Here is a 24,916-nt window from a genome sequence, read left to right on the forward strand (position 1 = left end):
GCAACAAATTTTACGTGGGCGCCTCTGTGATGGTTACCCTGGATACATCTGTAGGAGTGATCTGTCTGAGCGGTGGATGGCATTCCAAGCATTTCAATACATGGGAAAGAGAAGCAGCAATTCAGAAAATACAGGCCAAGATGGTGGTGTATTAAAATATAAAAAAACACTTGTTTTGAAACCAAAAAAGCCTCTACTATATAAAAATAACTTCTAGAAAGGAAGAGAAATGGGTAGGCTACAGAAATTACGAATTCAACACCTACAGACTTTCTTTAGAGGTTTCCCAGGCTGGCAACCATTCTAGAGGGGACTCTGGAATCTAACAATGTTTCAGACACAAATAAAAAGTGATGATATACGTTATTTGTCATCTGACATGCCGATCAAGCTGATGTGCAGTGTCGCTGTGTATGTACAGAACGCAGACAAGAGAGCGCATGACTAAAACTTGATGCGAATTGTGTATTTGGTTCACCAGGTGACAGCAAAATGAAGATGTTTGTTTTCTCTGTGCATGTATGAAAGCAGCATCTATTTTCTGGTGAATTGGAAATAAGGTGAGTAAATGTTTGATACAAGCAAAACAGGTGAGATTTTTTGAGTTTTACTTTTGCTGGACCATGATCACTTGAGTTTAAACTATTCCTTGTATCTATTGTCTACTAAGATAAATTCATTAAAGAGAGTTTGTTTCTTTAAAGCAAATTATTAAAGATATTAGTGGAAAAAATCGAGGTGTTCTGTCAGTAAATGCATATCACTATTACTCCCACATACTGTAAATGGGATATAAAAAACATTGCCCACTTCTCTCTAGACTGCGCACATAATTTGCAAAATTACCTCAAATCTGTGTAAATAGTCCAATTACAACTGAATAGACATAAATTCCACTAATATAACTGAGTGACAAGACTATTTGCACGATTAAAAATGCAGGTTGCCACTGAAATCTTATCTGTTTATGTCTGCCAAGATCTTAATGTTCCCAGATACTTCTCAGATTTCTCACCAACACAGAGAATTTAAAAAAAAAAAAAAAAAAAAAGGTCTCCTTGGTCTTGCCTTGACAAGCTCCATCACCAGATAGAGTTCTGCTGGGGTGTCCATTTCCTCTATAAGCATAATGATATTTGGATGCTTCACTCGACGCAGAATAGACACTTCATTTTCTATCAGGTGTTCCTGGTCAGAAAAGAGGACAGAAGTTTATCTGAATAGACATGAAATTGCCAATACACTTTTCCTTTGATCAGCTGACCACAGATCAGTTGATCAGTGAGCACCCTTTTTGCTGTTTAATTTAAATAGTAGAGGGTTATTATCAGATGCTGGATTTTAACTTGTATTTTAGCGCAGCTGTATTTCATCACTGACTAAATTTAATTTAAAAATACCATATTTCACACATATAATCAATGGGATATCGCTGAAAAAAGACCCCAGAACATGACAGCAATTCTGGAAGTGCAGATTGTATTCTTATGTGAGTATTATGAGGTGAAACTAAGTTCAGACCTCCCTGCCCCCGAGCTGGATCATTGTAACCTGCGACCCCTCATCAATAGTTAACATGTTCTTGATCCTCTCCAGCCTTCACCTCTCACTCACTGTAGGTTACTCAAGGACAGATTACCTAGGATTTATTTTTAAGGACTGTATTTTTTTAAAAAAGTTGTGGATTAAATACAGGAAGAACATTATAACTGCCTTGGTTATGGATTTCAGTTCATTTTATATGTATGTTCAGATTTACAATCTGCAAAATATGTAATGGCTCAGTTAAGTCGTCGTGGCTCCAACAGCTTAACAGCACACAGATTGAGTTTAATTTCCCCTTCCCTATACTTTTGAGGAAGTAATGGGTTTCAAGAACAAATTAGCTTCAGAATGTTTTGTTTTCTAGAACATCTTAGCACTTGGTTAACACTGGAGAGCGAAGAAAATTACATGCCCCTTTCATGTGAAGAATGATTTGCATTTTCCTTTATAAATATTGGAATACAGATATTGTTTAGGTTCACTGCAAAATAAGTAACAATGCCTGCATAAAACACTAGTTTCCTTACACTTTGGCAGATAACAAATCATCTTGCTGGACTTGGAACTTAGTCATGTTTGATGCACTGGTTAGTAGCATGCACTTCATGCGTTTGTGAGCAGAGCACTAGAAGATGTGATCCACTGTGCATAGGCAGTGATTGAAGATCTTATGCTACTTCACCTTCTATTTCCAGAGTTATTTATGGACGCATTGTGTTTTTGCCAAAGCTTTATGTAGCTATGTAACTCAGAAACCACATGCCATGTGCGCATCTCATTTTGTGAGAGTACGGTGCGGCATATATGGGTTAAACAGTCACACCTTTGAAATTCAGTTTGAAAGAGCATCAATTGTCATTCTGAACAAACATATGTCTGCTCCAAGCAAAGTGCTCTGGAGAAAAAAAAACAAACAAACATGAAGCAATTTTGTTAAACACAGTGCTGAATCTCATCAACAGACAAAAGTGAACAACCCCAGCATACTAAGCCTTATGGATGGAAGCCTGTAAATTCAAAACCGGCATTAAGAGCCCCAAGCAAAAACTAGGTTCTTATTACAGCTTTTTCTACCTAAAGAACAGATAACATATTAAATTTATTACATCCATTAATTATGACTAAGGCACAATAGCTTTACCTGTGCTTGCTTTGTTTTGGTTGACTAAATTGTTAACAGCTTTAAATAAAGCTCAGGCATAAGTAATGTTTATTTAAAATAAACAATAATAATATTTTTTTAAAAGGGCCCCAAAATGTCGTTGAGCTACTGTTTTAATACCTGTCCTCAAAATGCTGACTAGTACGTAGTTAGTTATTTTCAACCACCTCACTGTTTTTGTTATGTTTTGTCATGTAAAAAAATAATAATTCTCAAACTTGTTATAATGTTCTCCTGGAGAATGCAGTATAGATTTCAGTCTACATTAATATGATTTATTTACAGAGAAATTATTGTATAATTAACATTTAAGCCGCTTGTAGGAAATATATTAGTCAATTGGATTCAAGTTTTAGGACATCCAAGATAAACTGCTAGAGAGCAGTGAGCAACATAAAAGTCGTGCATATTTGGGCCAGATGGGTGTTTTTAAGGCAGGGCTTATGCTGGCATGTGAAACAGAGTGAGGGAGGACTAAGCTGTAGCAAAATTTAATTATTTTCTTTGTTGGAATTCTTCCTGGACAGTTCTGCCACTGTATAAACGTCTTCCTAACAACAGTCCTCTGCTTGTACGTACACATACATCTGTATGTAGCTATACAGGCACAGAGACAAGTATGCATCCATGGGGTTGATTTTGTTTTTATTTGTTTGTTTTAAAGCAGTGAGAATGATAAATAGAAAATATGTCTAAACTCTGCTATATAAAATGGATTGTCTATCTGTGGACCATTCCAATTTATGATACCTAACCAGCTGACTCAGACAAGTAATAAAAAACATCTAAAGTTGCACACTGTACACATCACCCAGAAGTTTTCTTTGGCCATGAAACACACTGGGTCACCTTTCCCACAGCCAAAGAAATGACATTTTAGTCTCAAAAAGACAATTCTAGCACTTTTTCTTGCGGTTATACATTTTTAAGATTCCTTTCTAAATTTTCCCTTAAATAAACCTAGAGAATATGAGATAAAGTGATGGGGAGGCAAGAAGACTTGTCTGCTAGCACCTAATACCCAATTTAAAATCTGCATAGATAAAACATTTCTGTTTGAGGACCTCTACTTAAAGCAAGTCATCACAATAGGTAATGCATTAGTGTACAGTAATATACAGCTCGTTACCATACAAGAACGTCATACAGACTTGCTACGTCTTCCTACAAGGTCACATGCAGCATTTGGAGCTCTGAATTACACTTCAGAGCAGTTACTCTATGTAATTGACAAAAAAGCTAGGCTATCTTTGAATTAAAACCCTGACTTGTTTGCAAAGTTACCTCTAGAATCATTTCAGTGCGATCATTTACATAAAAAAATAAGGTGTTTACATCAAAAAAGTCCATCTCTTCAGTCACCCTTGAGAGAATGGCATATTTCCTACTCTCAGAGAGACCTTAATCCATTTAATTGCTAATTAATACTGTGCCCTCAGTGTTCTTTTAGCTAACACTAAACTATGGTACATTTGATTCGTAAGTTCCTCAAGAGCACTTTGGTTTTAAGGTATTGCAAAGCAGTGAAAATAGCAGTATTTTATTTGTTGTTATCTATTCCAACACTTAGTCTACTTTCTTGGCTGTAGGTTGGGGTTTTCTTCTTCCTTTTTTTAAAATCTCTGTACTTAGGAGGAAGGCGAAGAGAGGTCTGTGACACTCTGAGATATCTGCTTCGATTAGGTAACATGCTGTTCTGCTGTAGAGACAATTATGGGCTTTTTTTTATTGAGCTTGAATTAAAAAGAAAGCTTAGGGAACTCTTTCGTTGAGAGATCTTTGTTATATGGGATGGTGAAACTACATAAACAGAAAGAAATGGGTGCAAAAATTTCTTTCCAAATCCATGTTCTGCATATAAAAGGAGCATGTACAAGCAGAGAGGGATGGGAATTACATAAATACACATACAGCTGCAAATTTCTTCTGTCATATTTTACAGATCAAAATCTTTCTAATATATTTTGGCCATTTACTTCTGAGTTCATTTTGGAAACGTATTAGGATTTTTTTTGTTAGTCCAATAAAATAGATGACAATGTGTTTGTGTTTTACTCTGTTATCTAGTAGACTAACACTCACTGCTTTTATTATTTGCTTCTTGGATACATTATCATCCGGTTAAACAGATATTCTGAAAATAGAAAACCCAAACATGCCCACCATTTATGACTAACGAGCAGCTGCTAGTGCTGTTTCTGCTGCTTTTCTTATACATGCTAATTGTTGTACGTTACCTTTCCACAGCATTTAGCCTTGTCTATGATCTTCAGTGCAAACTCCTTTCCTGTGGATCTAGCAAGAAAAATAGGAGAAGCATTAATTAGAAACTAGCCAACAAATTGTGGCATTATCTGTAAGAGTATACATCACCCTAACAGAATGCCTTGACCCATGGAGGTTGGTGACAGAAAATTCACAGAACGGACTCGATTTTGTTTTTTGTTTTCTCAACAGCATTTGCGCCTGCTGTTTCCCTGACTACCACAACCTAGCTCACTTTCTGTATTAATCCCAGGCTCCAGCTGCCGTTCATTCTTCCGTGACCTGGCACAACTCTCTGTCACTTCTTGAATGCAACATGCAAAATTTGTCTTGAGACTTCCACTTAGCTTTGTTCAACTAGTAGGCTTTAAAGATAAAATCATAAACATATGCGTAAGTAAGCAGAAGAAAGATTGACACCCCTAGTGGAAAAATTCAATAGGATTCAGCAGAGCTAAAGCCCCATAGTTCAGTACAGGCTAGTCTAAAATTACACAGAATTTATTAGGCACTAATTTTGACCTTTTGTATTTCATTCTTTATTTTTTTAAGTATTCCATAGAATTCTATAGCAGTCATCTAAAGCCCTACGACATTTAAGAGGGTGGTTATATACAAAGTAAAAGGATTACTGTTTTCAGTAAATACTCTCACAGAAAGGAGCTCTTGTTTGCCTTTTATCCCTTTAAGCAATAAAAATCTTCTCCGTTTCTCCAGAAGGGGAGAAAATGAGAGAAATAAGCAACACAAATGAATTATTTTTTTTTCTTTAAACAAAGAAGACATTACTACTTAAATTAACGATGAATTAAAAATCACAGGAAAATGCCGTAAGACCCTGTTGCTACTATTTTACGTTGTGTCAGTACCTACAGACTCCAGTGTGCATCAGACCTCCACTAGCATGTATGATAAAAAACACTGGAGGCAGTTACAAAAGCAGAAATCAGGCATGTTTTTAAACTTCCCGGTTAATTTTCACTATACTTTTGGCATTAGATACAACTAGTCAAAATGAGTACCTTACAAAAGGAACTGAATTAATCTCTCACATTCAATGTATCCATTATTGAAAAAATGCAGTAGAGAATCTCTGCTCTGAAAGTGCAGCTGTATCTGTGAGGTTGTCATAGTTACAACCTGATCTGGTCTTGAGATAGAAGCATTATCTAAATGGTATCTGTGAAATGCTATCCTCTTATATTATAGACCTGGTGTAAAATCTGCTATGAATACAGTGTGTAATTAAGTATCACAATTTATGCATTATACTAAATTAAGTCACGATTTATGCATTATACTAAATCAAGTGCGTTATCTGAAAGCCTTGCAAACAACTGATCAGCAAAACCCACTTAGTAAACCTTCCGCACTTACGCTGCGTAGAAAGAGGAGTTAACATTCACAAAGCCAATTCATCAACCAACTTCAAATCCCTTTTGCAAATGTCCTTTACTACAGCACCTAAGAAAAATCCCTGGATATCATCCACATGATTTGTGTGCTAATACCACTGCCTATCATACACCAGAATTGTCTGACAAGTTTCTGGTATTCTTCTGTCTAGCTGTCAGTGTCCATCTGTTGACTCATGTTTTTATATACAGACATATAGGCACCCTTTACAAAAGAGACCATCTTATGCTTTTTGTAGAACAGCTGATATAAAAGGATACTGGCTCCACAACTAAGGCTTCTAAGCACAACACTATTAGAAATAAAGTATAATAATTAATAGAAATTAAAAGAGAAGCATTTATAGTTGGCATTTCCTCTCTCATTGTTATTATTAGCAACTATTGTTGTATATTTATTTTATATAAAATTCATTTAATAATGCTTCACTAAATATAAAGATTGGATCACATACAAAACTAGATTTTTAAGTTTAATTTTGCCTTTTTTTTTTTTTTTAAATAATTGGAAGGTTGTTTTTCTAGTCCATACCCCTCATTTCAAAAAGCACAGATGACATTTTGAAACCCACGTGACTTAGCAGCCCTTGTCCCATTTTCAGTGGAACTTACGTGAGTTCCAAAATGCACAGTTGATATTCCTGAAAATAATAAATTATGTTATCTTATGCTTTTAACCTGTTATCTTTCATGAACTTTGGTCACTCTAGAGATAACAAAGGATGTGTGGCTAGTTTCAGGGTGCACGGGAAAACATAACGAAGCATCATTCATTTGGTACCTGCGCCAAAACTGTGGGTTTTTAAACCATGAAAGAGCCTTTGAGAGACTAGGTATGCTGGGGCCACCTGTCCTGACGGGGAAGACGCATCTTTGGGCGTAAGCTGGCGGGGCTCAATGAGACAGCTTTAAACTAGAATCAATGGGGGAAGGGGATACCAACAGGATTGGAAGCAAGTAAGCCGAGGGTTGGCATGGCATCGCCCGAGGGTGGCAATGCTAGTGGGAACATCTACACTGCTCCTGGGAGCATGGAGGGCTCAGGAGCATATCCGAAATGCTTGTACACCAACACACATATTATGAGAAACAAACAGGACAGACTGGAAGCATTGGTCAGCTCTCAGAGCTACGATATCATTGGTATTAGTGAGACTTGGTGGAATGAGTCCCATGACTGGAGTGCTGGGATGGAGGGCTACAGGCTGTTCAGGCGCAATAGGCAGGGCAGGCAAGGTGGAGGTGTCACGCTGTAAGGGAGAGGTTTGATTGTACAGCCCTTACAGTTAGGGATAACGTGGTTGAGAGCCTCTGGGTGAGGATTAGGGGGATGGAAAACAAAGGAGATGTTCCAGTGGGTGTCTACTACCAATCACCCAGCCAGGATGTAAGCACTGATGAGTTATTCTATAGGCAGTTAGGAGAAATGTCTGGATCAGTAGCCCTTGTCCTTATGAGAGATTTCAACTTCCCAGACATCAAGTGGGAATATCGTACTGCTGTGATGAGCAGGTCTTGGAAATTCTTGAAGTTTGTAGGAGACAACTTCTTGTCACAGGTACTCAGTGAGCCAATGAGGAAAGATGCCCTCCTAGACGTGCTATTTGCAAACAGAGAAGGACTTGTGGAGGATGTGATGGTAGGTGTCTGTCTTGGCTACAGTGACCATGAAATGGTTGAGTTGTTTAAAATTTTTGGTGTAATAAGAAAAAAGGACAGCAGAGTTGCTACACTGGATCTCAAGAAAGCAAACTTGAAGCTATTCAGGGAGCTACTTAGCAGAGTACCCTGGGAATCTGCTTTGGAGGGCTTAGGAGTCCACGATTGCTGGTCAGTCTTTAAGAACCACCTTTTAGAAGCACAAGAGCAGGCAATCCCACTGTGTTGTAAGTCAAGCAAGCAGGGCAGAAGACCAGCTTGGCTAAACAGGGAACTACTTGTGGAGCTCAAGAGGAAAAAGAAATTGTATGATGTCTGGAAGTGAGGTCAGGCTTCGCAGGAAGATCGCAGAGCTGGGGTTCATATATGCAGGGAGAAGCCAAAGCTCAACTAGAGTTGAAACTGGCCAGTGTTGTTTCACACAACAAGAAGGGCTTTTTTAAGTATGTTAATAGCAAGAAGAGGTCTAAAGAAAACATTGGACCAACACTTGTTGAAGACAGTCATCTGACTAATAGGGATGAAGAAATGTGGTTTTTGACTCAGTCTTTAATAATACTGATAGACCTTGGGCTACCCGGGTCTCTGAGTCGTAGGACTACGAGTGTGGGAACACGGACTTTCCATTTGTGGACACTGAAATTGTAAGGGACCAGCTGTATCAGCTGAATGTTCACAAGTCCATGGGGCCTGATGAGATTCACCCCAGAGTACTGAAGGAGCTACTGGATATTATGGTAGGACCCCTCCCGATCATCTAGCAAAGGTCTTGGGAGGTCCCTGCTGACTGGAAGCTAGCCAATGTTATTCCAGTTTACAAAAAGGGTGTGAGGGAAGACCCAGGGAACTACAGACCTGTTAGTCTAACCTCAGTTCCTGGGAAAATTATGGAGAAGATTATACTGGGTACTACTGAAAGGCATTTGAAGAATAATGCAATCATCAAGCACAGTCAACATGAGTTCACAAAGGGAAAGTCCTGTTTAACTAATTTGATATCCTTCTATGATAAGGTCACCCGCCTAGTGGATGGAGGGAAGGCAGTGGATGTAGTTTTTCTGGATTTTAGTAATGCTTTTGATACTGTCCCTCACAGCATCCTTCTGGACAAGTTGTCCAGCTGTGAGATGAGCAGGGTCATGGTGCACTGGGTTTAGAACTGGCTAAAGGGCAGAGCTCAAAGGGTTGTAGTGAAAGGGGCTACATCTGGCTGGTGACCAGTCACCAGTGGTGTTCCTCAGGGTTCAATTCTAGGGCCAGTCCTGTCCACTGTATTTATCAACAATATGGATGTAGAAGTTGAATGCACCATTAGCAAGTTTGGTGATGATACCAAACTGGGAGGTGCTGTTGACTCTCTTGAGGGACAGAGGCCTTGCAGAGGGATCTAGATGGACTGGAGAGCTGGGCTGTGATTAATGGGATGAAACTGAACAAGTCAAAATGCCAGATTCTGCACCTAGGACAGAGTAATGCCGGCCACAAGCATGAATTGGGCACAAGTAGCTGGAGAGCAGCCCTGCAGAAAGGGATCTGGGGGTGCTGGTGCACAGCAGGCTCAATAGGAGCCAGCAGTGCGCCCTGGCAGCCAAGAGGGCAACCCGCATCCTGGCGTGCATCAAACACAGCATAACCAGCCGGTCAAAAGAGGTGATTATCCTGCTGTATTCAGCATTGGTGTGGCCTCACCTTGGGTACTGTGTGCAGTTCTGGGCCCCACAGTTTAAGAAGGGCATTAAGGTCCCTGAATGTGTCCAGAGGAGGGCAACAAAAGTGGTGAAAGGGCTGGAAGGTATGTCCTGTGAGGAGTGGTTAAGGGCTTTGGGCTTGTCCAGTTTGGAGAAAAGGAGGCTGAGGGGCAACCTCACTGCTCTCTCCAGCTTCCTGAGGAGGCGAAGCAGAGAGGGAGGTGCTGAGCTCTTCTCCCTGGTATCCAGAGATAGGACGTGTGGGAATGGTTCAGAGCTGTGCCGGGCGAGGTTTAGACTGGACATTAAGAAGCGTTTCTTTACTCAGAGGGTGGTCAAACACAGGAACAGGCTTCCTAGAGAGGTGGTTGATGCCCCAAGCCTGTCAGTGTTTAAGAGGCATTTGGACAATGCCCTTAATAACATGCTTTAACTTTTGGTCAGCCCTGAAGTGGTCAGGCAGTTGGACTACATGATTGTTGTAGGTCCCTTCCAACTGCAATATTCTATTCTACTCTGTTCTGTTTCACTCAAGCCTCTTATGTGTAGCTTCTTGCAAAATGAAATGGACAAATGCAGTTGCAACTAAGCTGGCTGTGTTGCCTTCTCACAGTTTTTGTAACAGACCTGCAGTGTTTAAAGCAGTAGGGACATGATTACACACCGATGTGGTAATGCTTGTCAGGAACCAGAGTTTGTTGGCAGAAACTGTTCAAAAATAAAAAAAAAATCAAGACCTTGCAGTCTAGATGTTAACACTGATGAGAACCATTATCTTGAACCTGCACATGCAACAGGAACTTTTTTTGAGCAGTAATTGTAGCATATTCAGATCACATTTAGCCATTTTTTTCTTTATCAGCATTGTACTTGGCTAGTATCTCTAGGAGCTGCCACCTCAGTCTTTATTCCTTACTCTATAAACCTTGCATGCTGGTACATCACTTTCTCAAAAAAGTATTAAAAATAACAATTGTTATTTGCTGCTATAAACCAGAAGGGTGTATTAGACATTGTGTTACATACCACCTGCCAGTATTACTCTCAGTAACGGAGAGAAATAATCCAGATACAGTATGAAAAAACAATTCTCTTGAGAAAAAGCAATAATGGCTTCAGAAAGTCATGGACTGTAAGACCCATTCACCTATGTTTCAGTAGAGGAGGCCCTAGGTTCAGCCTCAGTATCCAACCCTTTTGGCCGACTCAGCAAAAGTATCTATCTATGCATCTATGATCTGCTAAGACGGGAATGAGATGTTTCCATTCATACTTATCTTTCTTTTCATTTAAATAAAACCAGCAGATGAGGATCAAATAATAGAAACTGTTTCTGTAACTTTTATAGTTTTTACAGACATTTGCTGAATTTGCCCAGTATTCGCGTACAAGTTGGAGATTCCTCATAATATTTAAGAGGCTGACATAACTCTCACACTGGTGAAGACAGCAGAAGGTGGTTCTAAAAAATACACTGAGAAAGCGACAGTCAAATCATCTGTTATGTTTGCACTAGCAGCAAAGTGTGACACAAAGCTTGCAAAGGAAGAGCAGTAACACTGCACAGGTCTGTAAAGGTATCCTGTCTACCCCATGGGAAATCAGACACAAGAATACTTCAGAGTCTGGAATAACAAAGGGTTGATTTGAAAAGTCTCTGTCTACTCACCGCGCTACCTCACAGAAGAAGCAAGCATGAGGGAGTCAGTAGCACAGGCTAATAGCCACCAACTGCATGCCTTTATCAGTATACTGATACACAGCCCACAGTATATTGAAAGCTGTGAAAAATCATTTAAGCAGCAGGCAGTAGGGATACTACAGCAGCAGAACTGCTGAGGCAGAAGGGGGGCCTCCCAAAGACTGTTTAGATGCCACATACAATTTCCTGCCATCCACAACAGTCTGTTGTGTGAGGGGATTTCCTGAAGATCTGTGAGGTTTCCTTAAGAGCCTCCATTAGAAGGTGATATCTCATTTAGTTTTTGGGATAAAAAGCCACGTTCCTCTGCTGCTCTCATATCTCTTTGCTGGAATAATATGTAGGAAGCTCTGTGTGTTTTGCTATGCCTAGATCTCCTGAAGCGTAGGCATATCTTTACAACTGCTCTTTGCCTTCATCTCATCACATCTTCTATGAAATTATGCTAATGCACAGGGCTTTATCAAGTAAAATAAACAGCAGTACTGAACAGTTTCTTTGCTCACCGTTCTACGCACTCCTTTACAACAGCAAAATTGCCATCACCAATCACCTTCCCCACTTTATACTTCTCAAGAATGGTAGATGACCCTGAGCACTTGTTTCCATTCACACCTGCAAAAAAGCAAGGTTAATAATGCAAGCTGAAGAGAAGTGTCAGCAGGATGTAACATATCCCCAATGGGCTCCACAGATACAGAACAGTCACAAATGCAAAACAAAAAAGTAAGCTGTTTTCTTCACAGCTTATTCCCTTGCTTTTATCTCAAACATAAGAAAGAGCAAGATAAGACTAATCAGAGCTGTTTGACCTTTCAACACACAAATCAAATATTACTATGTTTTTGTGTGGACATATTCTAAAAGTAATGAATGCAGTTAGAAGTCCTTTGACTAAATATTTTCTGAACTCAAAATACTTTTTTTGAAGTATCTTTTTGCATACTCAAAGCAAAAATGCAAATAAGATTCATCTACAATGCATGTAAAAGAACCGAAAGTTTTATCTGCTGAATTCCTTCAAGTTCCCTTACCTGCTGCTGAAACATCCAAAATGCAAATAAGATCAATAGCTGCTTATTTCAGTATTTTTAAATTAAAAAATTGACTCTAAAATGAGATTTAAAAAAATTTTAAAATAACGTTGCTTTAAAGACATGAAGAATGAAAGGTTAAGTTTAGCTAAGGTCAGTTGACAGGCTTCTACCTGAAGCACAATGTGCTGTTTTGAGGAGAGCTCCACTTTCAATCCATCCACAAACACATTTCTAGTGATGCTCTGCAGGTCATGTTCAAAATCACTCAAATTCCTAATAGTGACTGTTGAAGAGCAGGGCCGACTAATATACTACCACTTGACAAAAAAAGAACAAAAGTTATTTCCTAGCTTTACTGCCTTGATGTAGAAAATACAAGGTATCAAACATCTCAGAACACAAAATGATTTGGAGTCATCAGAAAAAAAAAGTGCTAAACCAACTGTCACCTACAACAAAAATTTTTGCAAGGATTGTTAGCAATTATTGGTGTCCTACCTTCGGGACTCTGGCAATGGAGTGATTCAGGTACACCATTCACATTAGAAGAAGATCCACCATGTGGAGGGATCTATGGAAGTACATAAGAACTTATTATTTCTGATGGTAAAGTAATCACTAGAAGAGGCTAGACAATAGAACAGCAAAGTAAAAAAAAACAAAAACAACCAAACCCACACCCTAAAAAAACCCCACCTATACAGAGTCAGTTTACTTTTCTACTCCCATCTTATTTTTATTCTTGCTTTCTCACAGTTCATCATCATTATAATACATCATTGTCACTTGCACCAATTTAAGATTCAGTCCTGATATTCCTATTTAGATAAGCAGTTGAACAGATTTCAGTAAACAGTAAAGAACATTCCCTCCAGCTGCACCAAGTTCTGTCTAAACACTATAGAGCCAGGGTGTGCGGACGCAACATTCCCTCCTCATTCTACTCAACAAGATCATTACAATACACTCTGCATACATTTTCATGTAAGCCAGAGACAGCCATCTCCAGACAACTCTTCAGTGGCCAGCACAGCAAGCACGTGCTCTCATGCTGTAGTCCTAACACATCTCTTCATAGCTGGCACTGTCTGAGGTTTCCCTAACTGAACTCCGTCAATATATGCTCTCTTTAGATTAGCGCTGAAGCATGCTAGGAAGGTAATGTAGAAATGCTTGCATGGTCCTACTAGTTTTCATTTAAAGAAGAGAATTTTGGCATAGGTGGCCGGGTACATCTATGACGGTCAGATTTGCTTGGTAACCTAGCGGTCTATAGGTTCTTATGGATGTGAAGACTTATGACATCTACAAGCATTTCAAGTTAGATGTCTGATATACAGCCAGATATAGATCCAGTTTTAGTAACTGCGACACTGTAAAAACCAAATATCTACATGATTTTGAAGAATGAAGGCTGAGGAAAACTACTTAACTAACAACTTAATTGGTACTCGATCTGAATCTTCACAGTTCTACTGAAAGTCATCCTGTAATATTGCCCAGGGACATACACAACAATCGATTTTTATTTTAAAAAGGGGTGGAGGCATAGGAATGAATGCCATAAATAGTACAATGTACTGGATGTGTTCTATGCACCACTGTTTTATAAGCTCTTCCATTACAGTTAAGTATAGGGACGCTCTATGAAATTAAAATGCATTGTAGATCATTCTCCCTCCTCTACATAATATTTCTTGCTGTTCTGTGAAGTTCCATATCTTGTTTTCTTCATGGGCTATTATAGCAGTTCTCACCACTCACCACATAACGGATTAAAATGCTTCTCTGCCTTAAGCTCAGTGTCTGTTGAAATGGCTTTGCATGACACCAGGAATGCAAATGCAGCATTTTCTGTTTTAGCTGACATTGTCTGGTTACACTGCTGAATATTTTAAATCATTAACACTATTGTCAGTGAAAGAACTGAACTGACAGATAGGGATATTGTCTAAAGGCTCATGAAATGCTAATGAATGCTTAAGTTTCTAGTGGCAGCTGAGCTGCCAAATCAGCTAAAGGTACAGTAACTAGAAGCTGTACAACTTAATTTTGCAGAGCCTCTAAAACAATGATGTTTACTAGCATTTGGCATAGAAGTAGCATCAAACAGCAACCAGTCAGTTACTACTCTGCTCCTTGCTAATAACTTAAAACTATGTTACGTTAATGCTGCTGCCTTTCTGAGTTGTCTATTTATTTAACAAGGATCAGGAACAAGGACATTTGAGTTAAATGACATTTGTTCAAAATCATGAGTCAGTCTCTTAACCAGTCAGTCACATTTTCTTCAAGCATGAAGTGGAGGTAACAGAATAGATCACTGCAAAGTATTAGTCATCAGCCAAAAAGATTACTAATCTATTTTGGGTTTTCAGTGAGTGATGATATTTAGCCCACATTTCCAATTTCCTTCATCCTTGTAATCAGGTCAGAGCATGACTGGGCACATTCCTTCTTACCACAGTATTTACAAGAGGGAAGCAAACAGCAACAGAAAAAAAAAAAAAAGCTAAAAGGAATATGAAAAGGAAAAAAAAAATGTGATGCTGCTGTTGTGGCTGAGATGCTAGATCAGAATCTGAAACGGCAGGTTTAACCTTAGCTCGGCCACTAATTTGCCTCATGGCTCTAGACATGAGGCTGAACTCACTCTACAAGAGAGACTGCCTGTAATTTGGGTGCTGTAGGTCTGTGTCTCAGTTCCTCAGCAGCAAAATCAGTCTAGTCTTTCCCTACTGTGTCAGAGAACAGTCGAAATAAACTCTCAAGATGTCTGTGAGGTGCTTGACTAGCCAGAAAAGGTGGGGAGGAGGTAGGAATTGACAATAAGTGACACAGAATAAAGTTATTTTTATTATTAAAGTGATTTTCTAATCATTTAACTACCCAGTGACATGTAATATTTAGAATATCTTTTACTGTTGGTATCCCAACAACTGCAGGTATTTTGAAGGTGAAGTAAAGATTTTGGATGTGCAAGTTCTGGTTCCCTAGCCATACCTGAAGTAGCAAGGAGAAGAGAAAAGGATGAATATTGCTTTGATGCTACACTAGTGAATATACATCTACAGTCACACCACAGATTAGGTTTTGCACCAATTCCTCCTCCTGTTTTCTAGTCCACACAGCACTACTGCTCTCTTCCAATACTGTTCCCCTTACAGATGATAAATTCAGGTCTTAAATCCACCCTCTCACTCAGACCTGAGGCAGAATTTGATTCTTTGTTTTTAAAAGCTCACAGAGTAATTTAGAGCAGCAATGGCTATCCAGCCCTTCGAATAAAACAATTGCCTCAGAATGGGGATGCTACTGGCCAAGAACATCTTACACTGACAGTCATTCCTGTTGCATTTAAACATTATGCAATACAGAATACAACAATTATTGCTTTTACTTCCCTCAAGTTGTCTCCCCGCAGTTAATTTGTGTTTCAACAGCACATTCAGAGCCAAACGCACAATACAACATAGTTGTTAGAGATACTGAGAATATCCTGGTGAACACACGGTTCGCAAAACTAGTTGCATATCATTTTACAGATTAATTAAAGATGCTGTGAAAAGTTACAAAAGGTACTGAGCTGAAAAAAACCTGGCCAACTGTTTTGTTTTCTTCACATGCTGAACTATTTTCTGTGGAATAACCATTTCTCCAGGTTCACAAAAATATCTAATCACGTTTCTCTATATTTTATATTATTTTATACAGACTGACTGTGACTTAAGTCACCAGGTTTATCAACATGATGTGGTTTTGTGAGGAACATTCACATTAGATCTGTCATATCCATAAGCTTAACACACCTACTTTAGTACTGAACGTGCTTATTAGTAAGGACGACATAATAACTACGGAACAGGTATTTAGCATTCTTCCTTTCACCCCTACTAATATTCAACCCATTAAAAACTATGTTTTATACTTTGCACTGTAGGATTTTTTTAATCATTATTATTATCTGAAGCATCCAATGTATAATGTGCCAGACAGCTGCATCCTGCCAGATACTGTGTGTATCAGGTTTTCCACTTTTAAGTTAATGATAAGAAATTGAAAGCCCCCCCCCCAAAAAAAAATCAAACAAAAAACATAAAAGCCTTTAAACCATCACAGAGTCCAAGAGCATGAACTGAAATAGGTGTGCAAATGTAAGGTGATGTATAAGTAGCAGGGAGGGACTGGCCCAAGATTCCCTTAAAATCTGGATCAGAGCATAAGTCAGTGATTTGGGTATGAAAAAGCCGCAGCTTGACAGTCATTTTAATCAAGCTACGTCTACTGGCCCAGTAGCAAAGAATTTTAATAAATCTTTTGAGTTAAAATGCTACCATATACCTGAAAAAATGTAAACATAGTGCTTGTATATATAAAATAGAAATGTGCAGAGACATAAGAAAGTAATCCCAGATAACTACATGTCTGGTGGGATTTTATTTTTTGTCTCATGAGAGTGTGAGGAAGGATCCACAGATATAAATCCCTATTTTCTCTTGAAGTGGAATGGTACCTTAGCTCACAAACCTTTGCACTGGGGATTGGATTATGTGCCCATTACACTGTTTGTGGAAACATTTGGGGCTTTTTTTCATATTGAAGGAAATACCTAACTTCTCGGGAGCTAGCTGGGATGCTGCCTTCTAGAGCATCCATCTAAAGGATTCCTGTGTCTGTCCTTCTTGCCTGTCTGGATAGAAATGAAGGACTTTTGCCATCAGGTTGCTAGGCATACAAAGGTCCTGTGTACATTTTCCTGTACACATACATGCAAGTGCTTCTTTAACTTCAGTCAGACCTCCTATCGTTGCTCAACATCTTCATAGTATGGCTAAGACACACCAAATCTGCTGCCCTTGTCCTCCAGGGACCCTTTTTCTAAAGAGATTTTGAATTGCATCACATTATGTAAAGCATTTAGCAAACTGATGACAATGGTGGATGGACTTGACACTAAGTGCAATACCTCAGTTTCCCTACCAGCACAAATTAGCCAACTCTTTTTATCCACTGTATGAGCAAGAAAGATGCTGAATTGTAAATTCAACAAAGGCAGCAGTTAAAGAATTCCTCCAAGAACTGCTATCGCACCTGTGTCACAAGGTTGGATAATTGCATGTTAATATTCTTAACACTTAACTGCTAACAGAAGCACATGTGTACAAAACTGAAGAGATTAAAACCTTGATGAAGATAGGCACTAGTCCTTCAAATCACTTAAGCACATGTTTAACTTTAAGTACATTAACATCCTCATTGAAGTAAAAAGGACTACTCAATAGCTTAAAGTTAAGCAAGTACTTAAGTTAATTGTTGGATCATGTTTTAATGCCCTTTCACTTTGGTCATTTGGTCAATCAATCGAAAAAGTAATACTGGGACAAATTCAACCACAATGCTATTCTAAGAAAGGCCTCAACTGTAAAGCTTCTTGATTTGTACAATTCTACCTGCTTCTTAAAAAGACGACAAGACTTTGTGGTACTTAATTTCAAGAGGGGACAATAAAACACATCCAAGTAAGCATTAGGAAGTTACAACACCACTTCCCAAAATCTCATATTTAATCTAGTTTCAGGATGATTTTTATGGTATGAAGTGTGCATAGCAACAGATGTACTAGAAGAGCTAAGAGTCAAAGTACCCCTAACAGCATTGCAAGTCTGGGTATCTATAAATGCACACTTAGAACCAGAGAAACAGTTTAAACCTTTCAGTTGTTACCTGCCTACAGAACAGCAAAAGGACTCCTGTCGGTCAGTTGTCCTGTGCCACCTAATGCACTATTACCATTATTTCTTAATCCATGCACTAGTTTTAACCCCTATGGAAAAGTTAATAGAAAAATAAGCACAGCACACTTGCTCAAAAAAGAATATCGTACAGTTAGTCATTTACTTCATGCCCGTACTTGTTAACTTTTATATCTAAATCTTTACCTTGAAACAAACCCTCTGTGAAGTGAAATGCTTAACTACAGGCTAAAATTGTGATGTCAAAAATAAACAACTTTAATAAGAATACATAGTAGCATGCAATTGGGTGCATAGTATCCGTATTTGTCACTTACTGGAATAAAGGCATTTATTTGGGGTTGTGGGAAAATTCTGTAGTGTTTACTATTCTTAAGCCATAGCATAAATTCCTTAGGTCAATATAATCTTAGACTCCAGTACAATTTTTTTAAAACACTTCCGCAAGATTGGGATGTTGGACAGCAAACTGGCTTACTATATGTACTGAACACTTAATAGCACAAGGGTGCTCTGGTTGGAAGATCTAAATAGAAGGAAAGCCCTTCTCTTTAAAGATAAGCTGTTCACAAGGAGTGTTTCCTGCATGGAGTTTTCTGTGCCTGAGCGTACCACTTCTGCTTATAAGGTGTTGTGAGGCAGAAGGAATCCTTGGGGACTGAAGAGACTTCACTTTAAAGGAAAAGTGGCATTTGGAGAATATGATGTAAGACTCAATGTCTGAGACTGAGAAAAAATTGCTGCTGCAATCAGTACCTTTTGCAAGTTTACTGCCTTGATGACTAGCATTATCACTTAAGCTCTACGTTGATCGTCAAACTTCAAAAAGCTTAGCCAGGTTCTAATCTATAGTAAAATATTTTATTTTGCTCTGGCTTTCCAAACAACACAGTTTTTAAAGTACAGTTCATGTGCAGCTGCTCCGATGGTCTGCTCTTTACAGGGAATAGAAACATCAACCCTGATTTGTTCCCTTTTCCTGCTGCCCCAAGCTCATATAAAACCATTATTGTTACTGTTTCACGCTCTACAAAAATAAACAAATGATTTCTACACAACAAATCAGCCAAAATATTGCCTTTCCAAAGCCAGAAATATACTTTATTCTTTCACTGTCTGCCATGGTATTTATATCTACACTTTCATTCAGCTGTAGTCATGGCACCTTCTTTACACGAGTGCAGGAAGCCACACTACTTGTCTGCGCAGTGATACAGTCTTAGCAACAAGGAACTATTTAACAATAGGGAAAAGCAATAATCTCAAAATAATAAAATTGGTCCCTGCTTTCCCTCTGTTTTCCTCATCAGACTGGCCAAGATCAATCCTACAAAAATAATAATGGGTTTCTTAAAAGAATCTGGTTTTGCATGAAACCATGCCTCCCTGTTACTGGCTTTTATTGATACTTCACCAAAACAGTCATTACTACTACAACATAATCAAGAAACACGGGTCACTCCACAGTGCACTTGATACTTGATCCTTTTGGAATTTATCCTGAGATTTACCAGATAACTTTCCCTATCTTTAGTCTCAGGAGCACAGCTGGGATCCTCCTACTGAACAGATGCATCCTAATGGGATAAAACAAGAGGTACTCACTACTTCAGTAACATGTCAGGACTGAGATGATTCATTTGTTTTTGTTGTTTTCTTTGGTCATGTAGGGATGAATTATTTGACACGAAACCCCATTAGTATCCAGCATCAATTAAATTCCAAAACGAAAAAGTACAACAGCCTACTTCAGTGAAATTGACAGTGAAAGGGCAAGAGGACATGTCCACTTTACTGAAGATTGCTCACTATCAGAATTATCTCTATCTTAACGGAGCTTTAATCAGCTAAAAGCAGACAGGATAACATGGGGAAAAAAAAAACCCAAACCAAATCATCTAGTTTCTAAACTTGTAATTTCATTAAAGAAATACAAAAGAGCATTTGTTAAATATAGTGCAGAGCAGCTGAGAGCCTCAAGTCCAATGATTTTGGTGTCCTCTACTGTAAGTTCTATAGCAGAGCTATCCAGACAAATTTTAAGACACACAGTTCTAATTTTCAATGTCAGAACTATTACTGCTCTTGAAAATGTTTTATAGAGGAAAGGCGAATCTATGTTGCTTTGGACAAAGAGAAGCTATAGGATGGTACAGCTCAACAACAAAGGCAGAGATCAACACTAAATTGCCTCAGTGAACCAAACAACTAAAAATATATTAGAATTAAACAAATAAATCAAAATCTTTTCTCAGAATTATCACAGAAGCCTCACAGAAACCAGTGCCATACTCCTTGCAAAACAGACAAAGACTTTGGTAACAATTAGCATGTCAAAACCCAAATCTAAATACTATTCAAATCACGTCCTTTAGCCAGTCTCTTAATTTAGAAAACAGTTTTTCAAAGAATTATGCAGCCTCTTCACAACTGTTGTGTTCACCAATGGGAGCTATTACTTGATCAGAATAATCAGCACGAACCATCCAGTGTGCTTCCAGAAAGGCTGAAATTGATGATTTCATAAGAAAATTCTCCTTGAAAGGACAGCTGTACAAATGCAGCAGAAAGATGCTCAACTGTGCTCCCGACTGTTCCTTTTATTTTACCGAGCAAAAGGCACAGAGCAGCCTCTAAGAACTGTAAATGCTACCAATTTTTAAGTGGGAGAGGAAGAGAATTCTCTTGGTGCAACACAGAGAAAAAGCTGCCAGGCATCAGGCTGCTCTCAAAGGAACCCCTCACACACTTTCAGGCAGGAGACTGCATTAAGGGGTGAAATTGTGTGCCACGGATAAAGAAGGATGCTTCAGATGAAATTTTGGGCAATGCTACAAGACTATAAGGTATCCAAAAGAGGATACTACATTTATATAGGCTGAGGGAATACAAATTACTTGGAGGGTTTTTGCAGTCCACGAAACAACGGAAAATTTGGAGGGCAAATTGGCGTATTCAAGCCACCATCACCCTCTGCGTTTCCTAAGCTGAGAGTTCCATCCTGCCAACCAAAGACAAAACACAAAAATCTTACTTCAGATCTCTTCTCCACTTCAACTCAAAAATCATACTAGCAAGGCTACCCGATAGAATTATAACTTTTTTTTTCTTTTTCTTTTTTTCTTCTTCAGCATCGCTCTAATACATCATTCAATAAATAACGGAATTTAGGGGTTTTGATGGTTATTGCACTTACCTTGAGTCCACGAAAGCTGCCTGGGCTTGTTGGTGAAGAACTGGATGACTTTGTAGATTTTGGGGTGGATAATTGACTGCTTGGGGTTCCATTAACTGGCCAAAGCAATAAAAGCAAACAAATGAAAGAAAAGATTAATAAAAGTCAAAAACCTTAACTTCCTTTTGAACATCACATACCTCTCTGACAAGTTATCACTCAAGTCTGCATACAAAGAGCAAAGCAGACTCCTCAGCATTTAGTAATAAATTATACGCTTGCATGCCACACAACTGTGCCCCCAAAACTCATGTGGCTGGGTATAGGATTGAGAAGACACACAAATATTGCATTCCCATTCTAGAGATTAAATAGGCCTATTCTGTCCTTTACCAGTGCAAGAGCTATGGGCAAATAATAGCCACAGCCTTTTAAAATTATATCATTTATTGTGATATTGCACAATAAAACATGGAGAGAGAAAGTGTTCATAAAGACATTTGACCCTCCATCTCTCCTTTTTGGATCAATACCTTACTTTCTAGGTAGAATGTTTCACATAACACAAGTTGTTTTGTTTGGGGGTTTTTCCAAGAAAAACAAACAAACAAACAAGAAGTATGAGCTGTTTGGATGATAAAGAACTTAAGCAGTAGGTCAGAAAATACTGATTCACGGGAAAAAAAAAAAACAACAAGGTAAAAGCTAGTAGCTTATTTTCTGAACTTCCAGTTTAAGTGTCTGTGAAAACATACAATATCCTCCCTCTTGACTTCAAGAGTTCATTCATTTTAAGTCCAGTTTTCCAGAGGCCTGATCTGTTTTATCTCTGGTGACTCGAATATAACTTAGGTCTGTCCTTGTATTTTTCTGAAAAAAACAAACTGATGAATTTCATTACGCAGACAGAATAGCACACTGTTCATCATACACAAATATGATGCAACATTATATGACATGACATTATGTCCTCTCTATCTGAACCTCATTTTTCCTGTGAGAGGAAAATACTAGGCAGAAATTTAAGAGCTAAAAACGCTTCATAACTGATTCATGGCGAAGAATTATTTTTTCAGAAAGAAAAAAGCAATCCTGGCAAATAGAAACTTAGCTTCAAAGTAAATAACAGTTACACCTGCACATATCCTTTACACACTCAGAGGTCTGTCATGGGTTATGCATCACTTCTTAACCAGCACTACTGGATTTATTTTACAAGTGTCTATTAAGCTAGTCCCCTAACACTCTCTGAGTGCTGAAGATGCCTTCCAAGTACTATTTTTACAACCTGGGCAGTCTATCTGCCAGTAGGCCAGGCTGACTGCACTGCAACTTCCACAAATACGTTTTTCACAAAAATATCTTTCTTTCATGTGTGTTGTTAAGATATAACTAATTATCATTTAGCTACAGAATAAGTCTATGTTGAAGTCTGATAAATTGGATTTACATTCCCAGATCTCTTACAGGACTAAGAGCTTAGTCTTTTCTACTAAAAGTATTCAGTATGGTTAAGATATTTTTGTCTTGACTTCAACAACGGCTGTCTGTAAGAACAATAGGCAAATTATTTCAGTGTTTTTCTAAGAAGCTAAAAGTATTTAGGTGTATACATCTCTCCTGCAGACTTCTTTTCATCACTTTGTTTTAGATAACCTTCTTGAAACCTGGCACATCAATGCATCCTTGTTTTATTAAGAATTTGCAAGTATGATGATGAAAAGGGCTACTGAATGCTATCTTACTGCTTTCTGCTTCTCACATACACAATTTGCTCTAGCCATTACAAAAAATACTGAGGTGTAAAGTTCATGACTAAAAATGAGATACTTCAGAAGAGGAATTTGCTTCCAAATGACCAACTGTTACTATAGGAGGAAAAAATTTTTGTTTATTCACAAATTTTTATACAACTCACAGAAAGGTCACTATTTCCTGAACATGACCATTAAGGCTTACACTGTAAGACATCCTTATCTGTCTCTAAGTCACTACCATCCTTTTAAGCATCAACAGAACCACTAAAGTCTACCTGTGAAATTGGCTGGTTAACATAACCTTCTTCCCTCTCACAACTGTTTAAGGAAGAACATCCCAGCCTACGCTGACAGCACTCTAGCTCTTTGCTAATATCTTAGATATGCTTGGTGGACAAGGGTGGTGTTCTGAGCCAGAGGTGTGACTAGATGATGCCCAGAGGTCCCTTCCAACTTTTGTCCTTCTATGATTCTACAACACATGGTACATTCTGCTGAGGATCCTATACAAAAGAGCTGTCTGTAGATACAGCTTTGCCAATGTCTTCTGAGATCCACTGCATGTGAGCTGGTACACAACCGCAACAACAGTAAAAGCTGGAATTGGCCCTGTGTAGGTGTAAAAATTTTGCATCTATAGGGAGTCAGCCAACTGCTTGTGCTGGTTTTGGCTGGGGTAGAGTTAATTTTCTTCATAGTAGCTACTATGGGGCTATGTTTTGGATTCGTGCTGAAAACAGTCTTGATAATACAGGGATGTTTTCATTATTGCTGAGCAGCGCTTACACAGAGTCAAGGCCTCTTCTGCTTCTCACACTGTCTCGCCAGTGAGTAGGCCAGGGGTGCACAAGAAGTCGGGAGGGGACACAGCTGGGACAGCTGACCCCAACTGACCAAAGGGGTATTCCACACCATATGATATGATATGATATGATATGATATGATATGATATGATATGATATGATATGATATGATATTATATTATATTATATTGCTCAGCAATAAAACCAGGGGAAAGGGCGGGGGGGACCACTGCTCGGGGACCGGCTGGCCATCGGTAAGTTGGTGGTGAGCAATTGTTTTCATTCCCATCACTTGCCTTTCTTGGGTTTTCTTTCTCTCTTTCTGTTACTTTCTTTTTCATTATAATTTTTTATTATTATTTTATTTTATTTCAATTATTAAACCGTTCTTTTCTCAAACCATGAGTTTTCTCACTTTTACCCTTACAATTCTCTTCCCCCATCCCACTGGGGGAGAGAGTGAGCGAGCGGCTGTATGGTGCTTAGTTGCCGTCTGGAGTTAAACCACAACACTGCTATTGACTTGCTGATTATTTCATGTATGTGCAAAACTTACCTTTCTTATCTATTTTCTAAGTTGTTTTGAGGTTTCCTTTGACATGTATAGCAGCCTGAACACACAGAAAAAAAATTTCTTCTCTGTTGTTCTTTAAGTAGTACATATTAGGCTACAATTCTTCAGCATATTGGAATGTTTAAAACTGAAAACCCTATGAATGCCTTTGAAATTGTTAACTTCTAGTATGGTCCAAAGTCTCAACTTATTTGCTAATCAAAACGTATGTTACTTGTTTTAGAGATACTTTCACTGTGAACTGAAGGTTCAAAGAGGTTTCTCGGTGTTTTAGAACTTAGGCTGAAATAACACAAGAAAACAAAGGAAGGTAAGAAACTGCAAATAAAATGAAAAACTACAGCACGTGTTTTTGCACTGCTTTTTTCAGCAACTCTTACC

General features: G+C 38.5%; 1 protein-coding gene across 4 annotated transcripts in view; it reads right to left on the reverse strand.

Moving 5' to 3' along the window:
- The window catches only part of DCLK2 (doublecortin like kinase 2), a 92,173-nt gene that overhangs the window by 16,424 nt on the left and 50,833 nt on the right, over positions 1 to 24,916 (reverse strand). For all 4 annotated transcript variants that reach the window (XR_015699746.1, XR_015699745.1, XM_087736782.1 and 1 more), the window contains 5 exons: positions 21,423 to 21,517; positions 12,972 to 13,044; positions 11,943 to 12,051; positions 4,945 to 5,002; positions 1,069 to 1,188 (listed from right to left, as the gene is read on the reverse strand). Coding sequence is in view for 2 of the 4 variants with exons in the window: in XM_087736782.1 (XP_087592908.1) it covers positions 1,069 to 1,188; positions 4,945 to 5,002; positions 11,943 to 12,051; positions 12,972 to 13,044; positions 21,423 to 21,517 (455 nt within the window). In the remaining 2 variants the exon portion in view is untranslated. The remainder of the gene's footprint in view (positions 1 to 1,068; positions 1,189 to 4,944; positions 5,003 to 11,942; positions 12,052 to 12,971; positions 13,045 to 21,422; positions 21,518 to 24,916) is intronic.

This window comes from Nipponia nippon, unplaced genomic scaffold (assembly GCF_047370975.1).
Source record: "Nipponia nippon isolate SJK-2023a ecotype South Korea unplaced genomic scaffold, ASM4737097v1 scaffold_6, whole genome shotgun sequence".
Taxonomy (NCBI): domain Eukaryota; kingdom Metazoa; phylum Chordata; class Aves; order Pelecaniformes; family Threskiornithidae; genus Nipponia; species Nipponia nippon.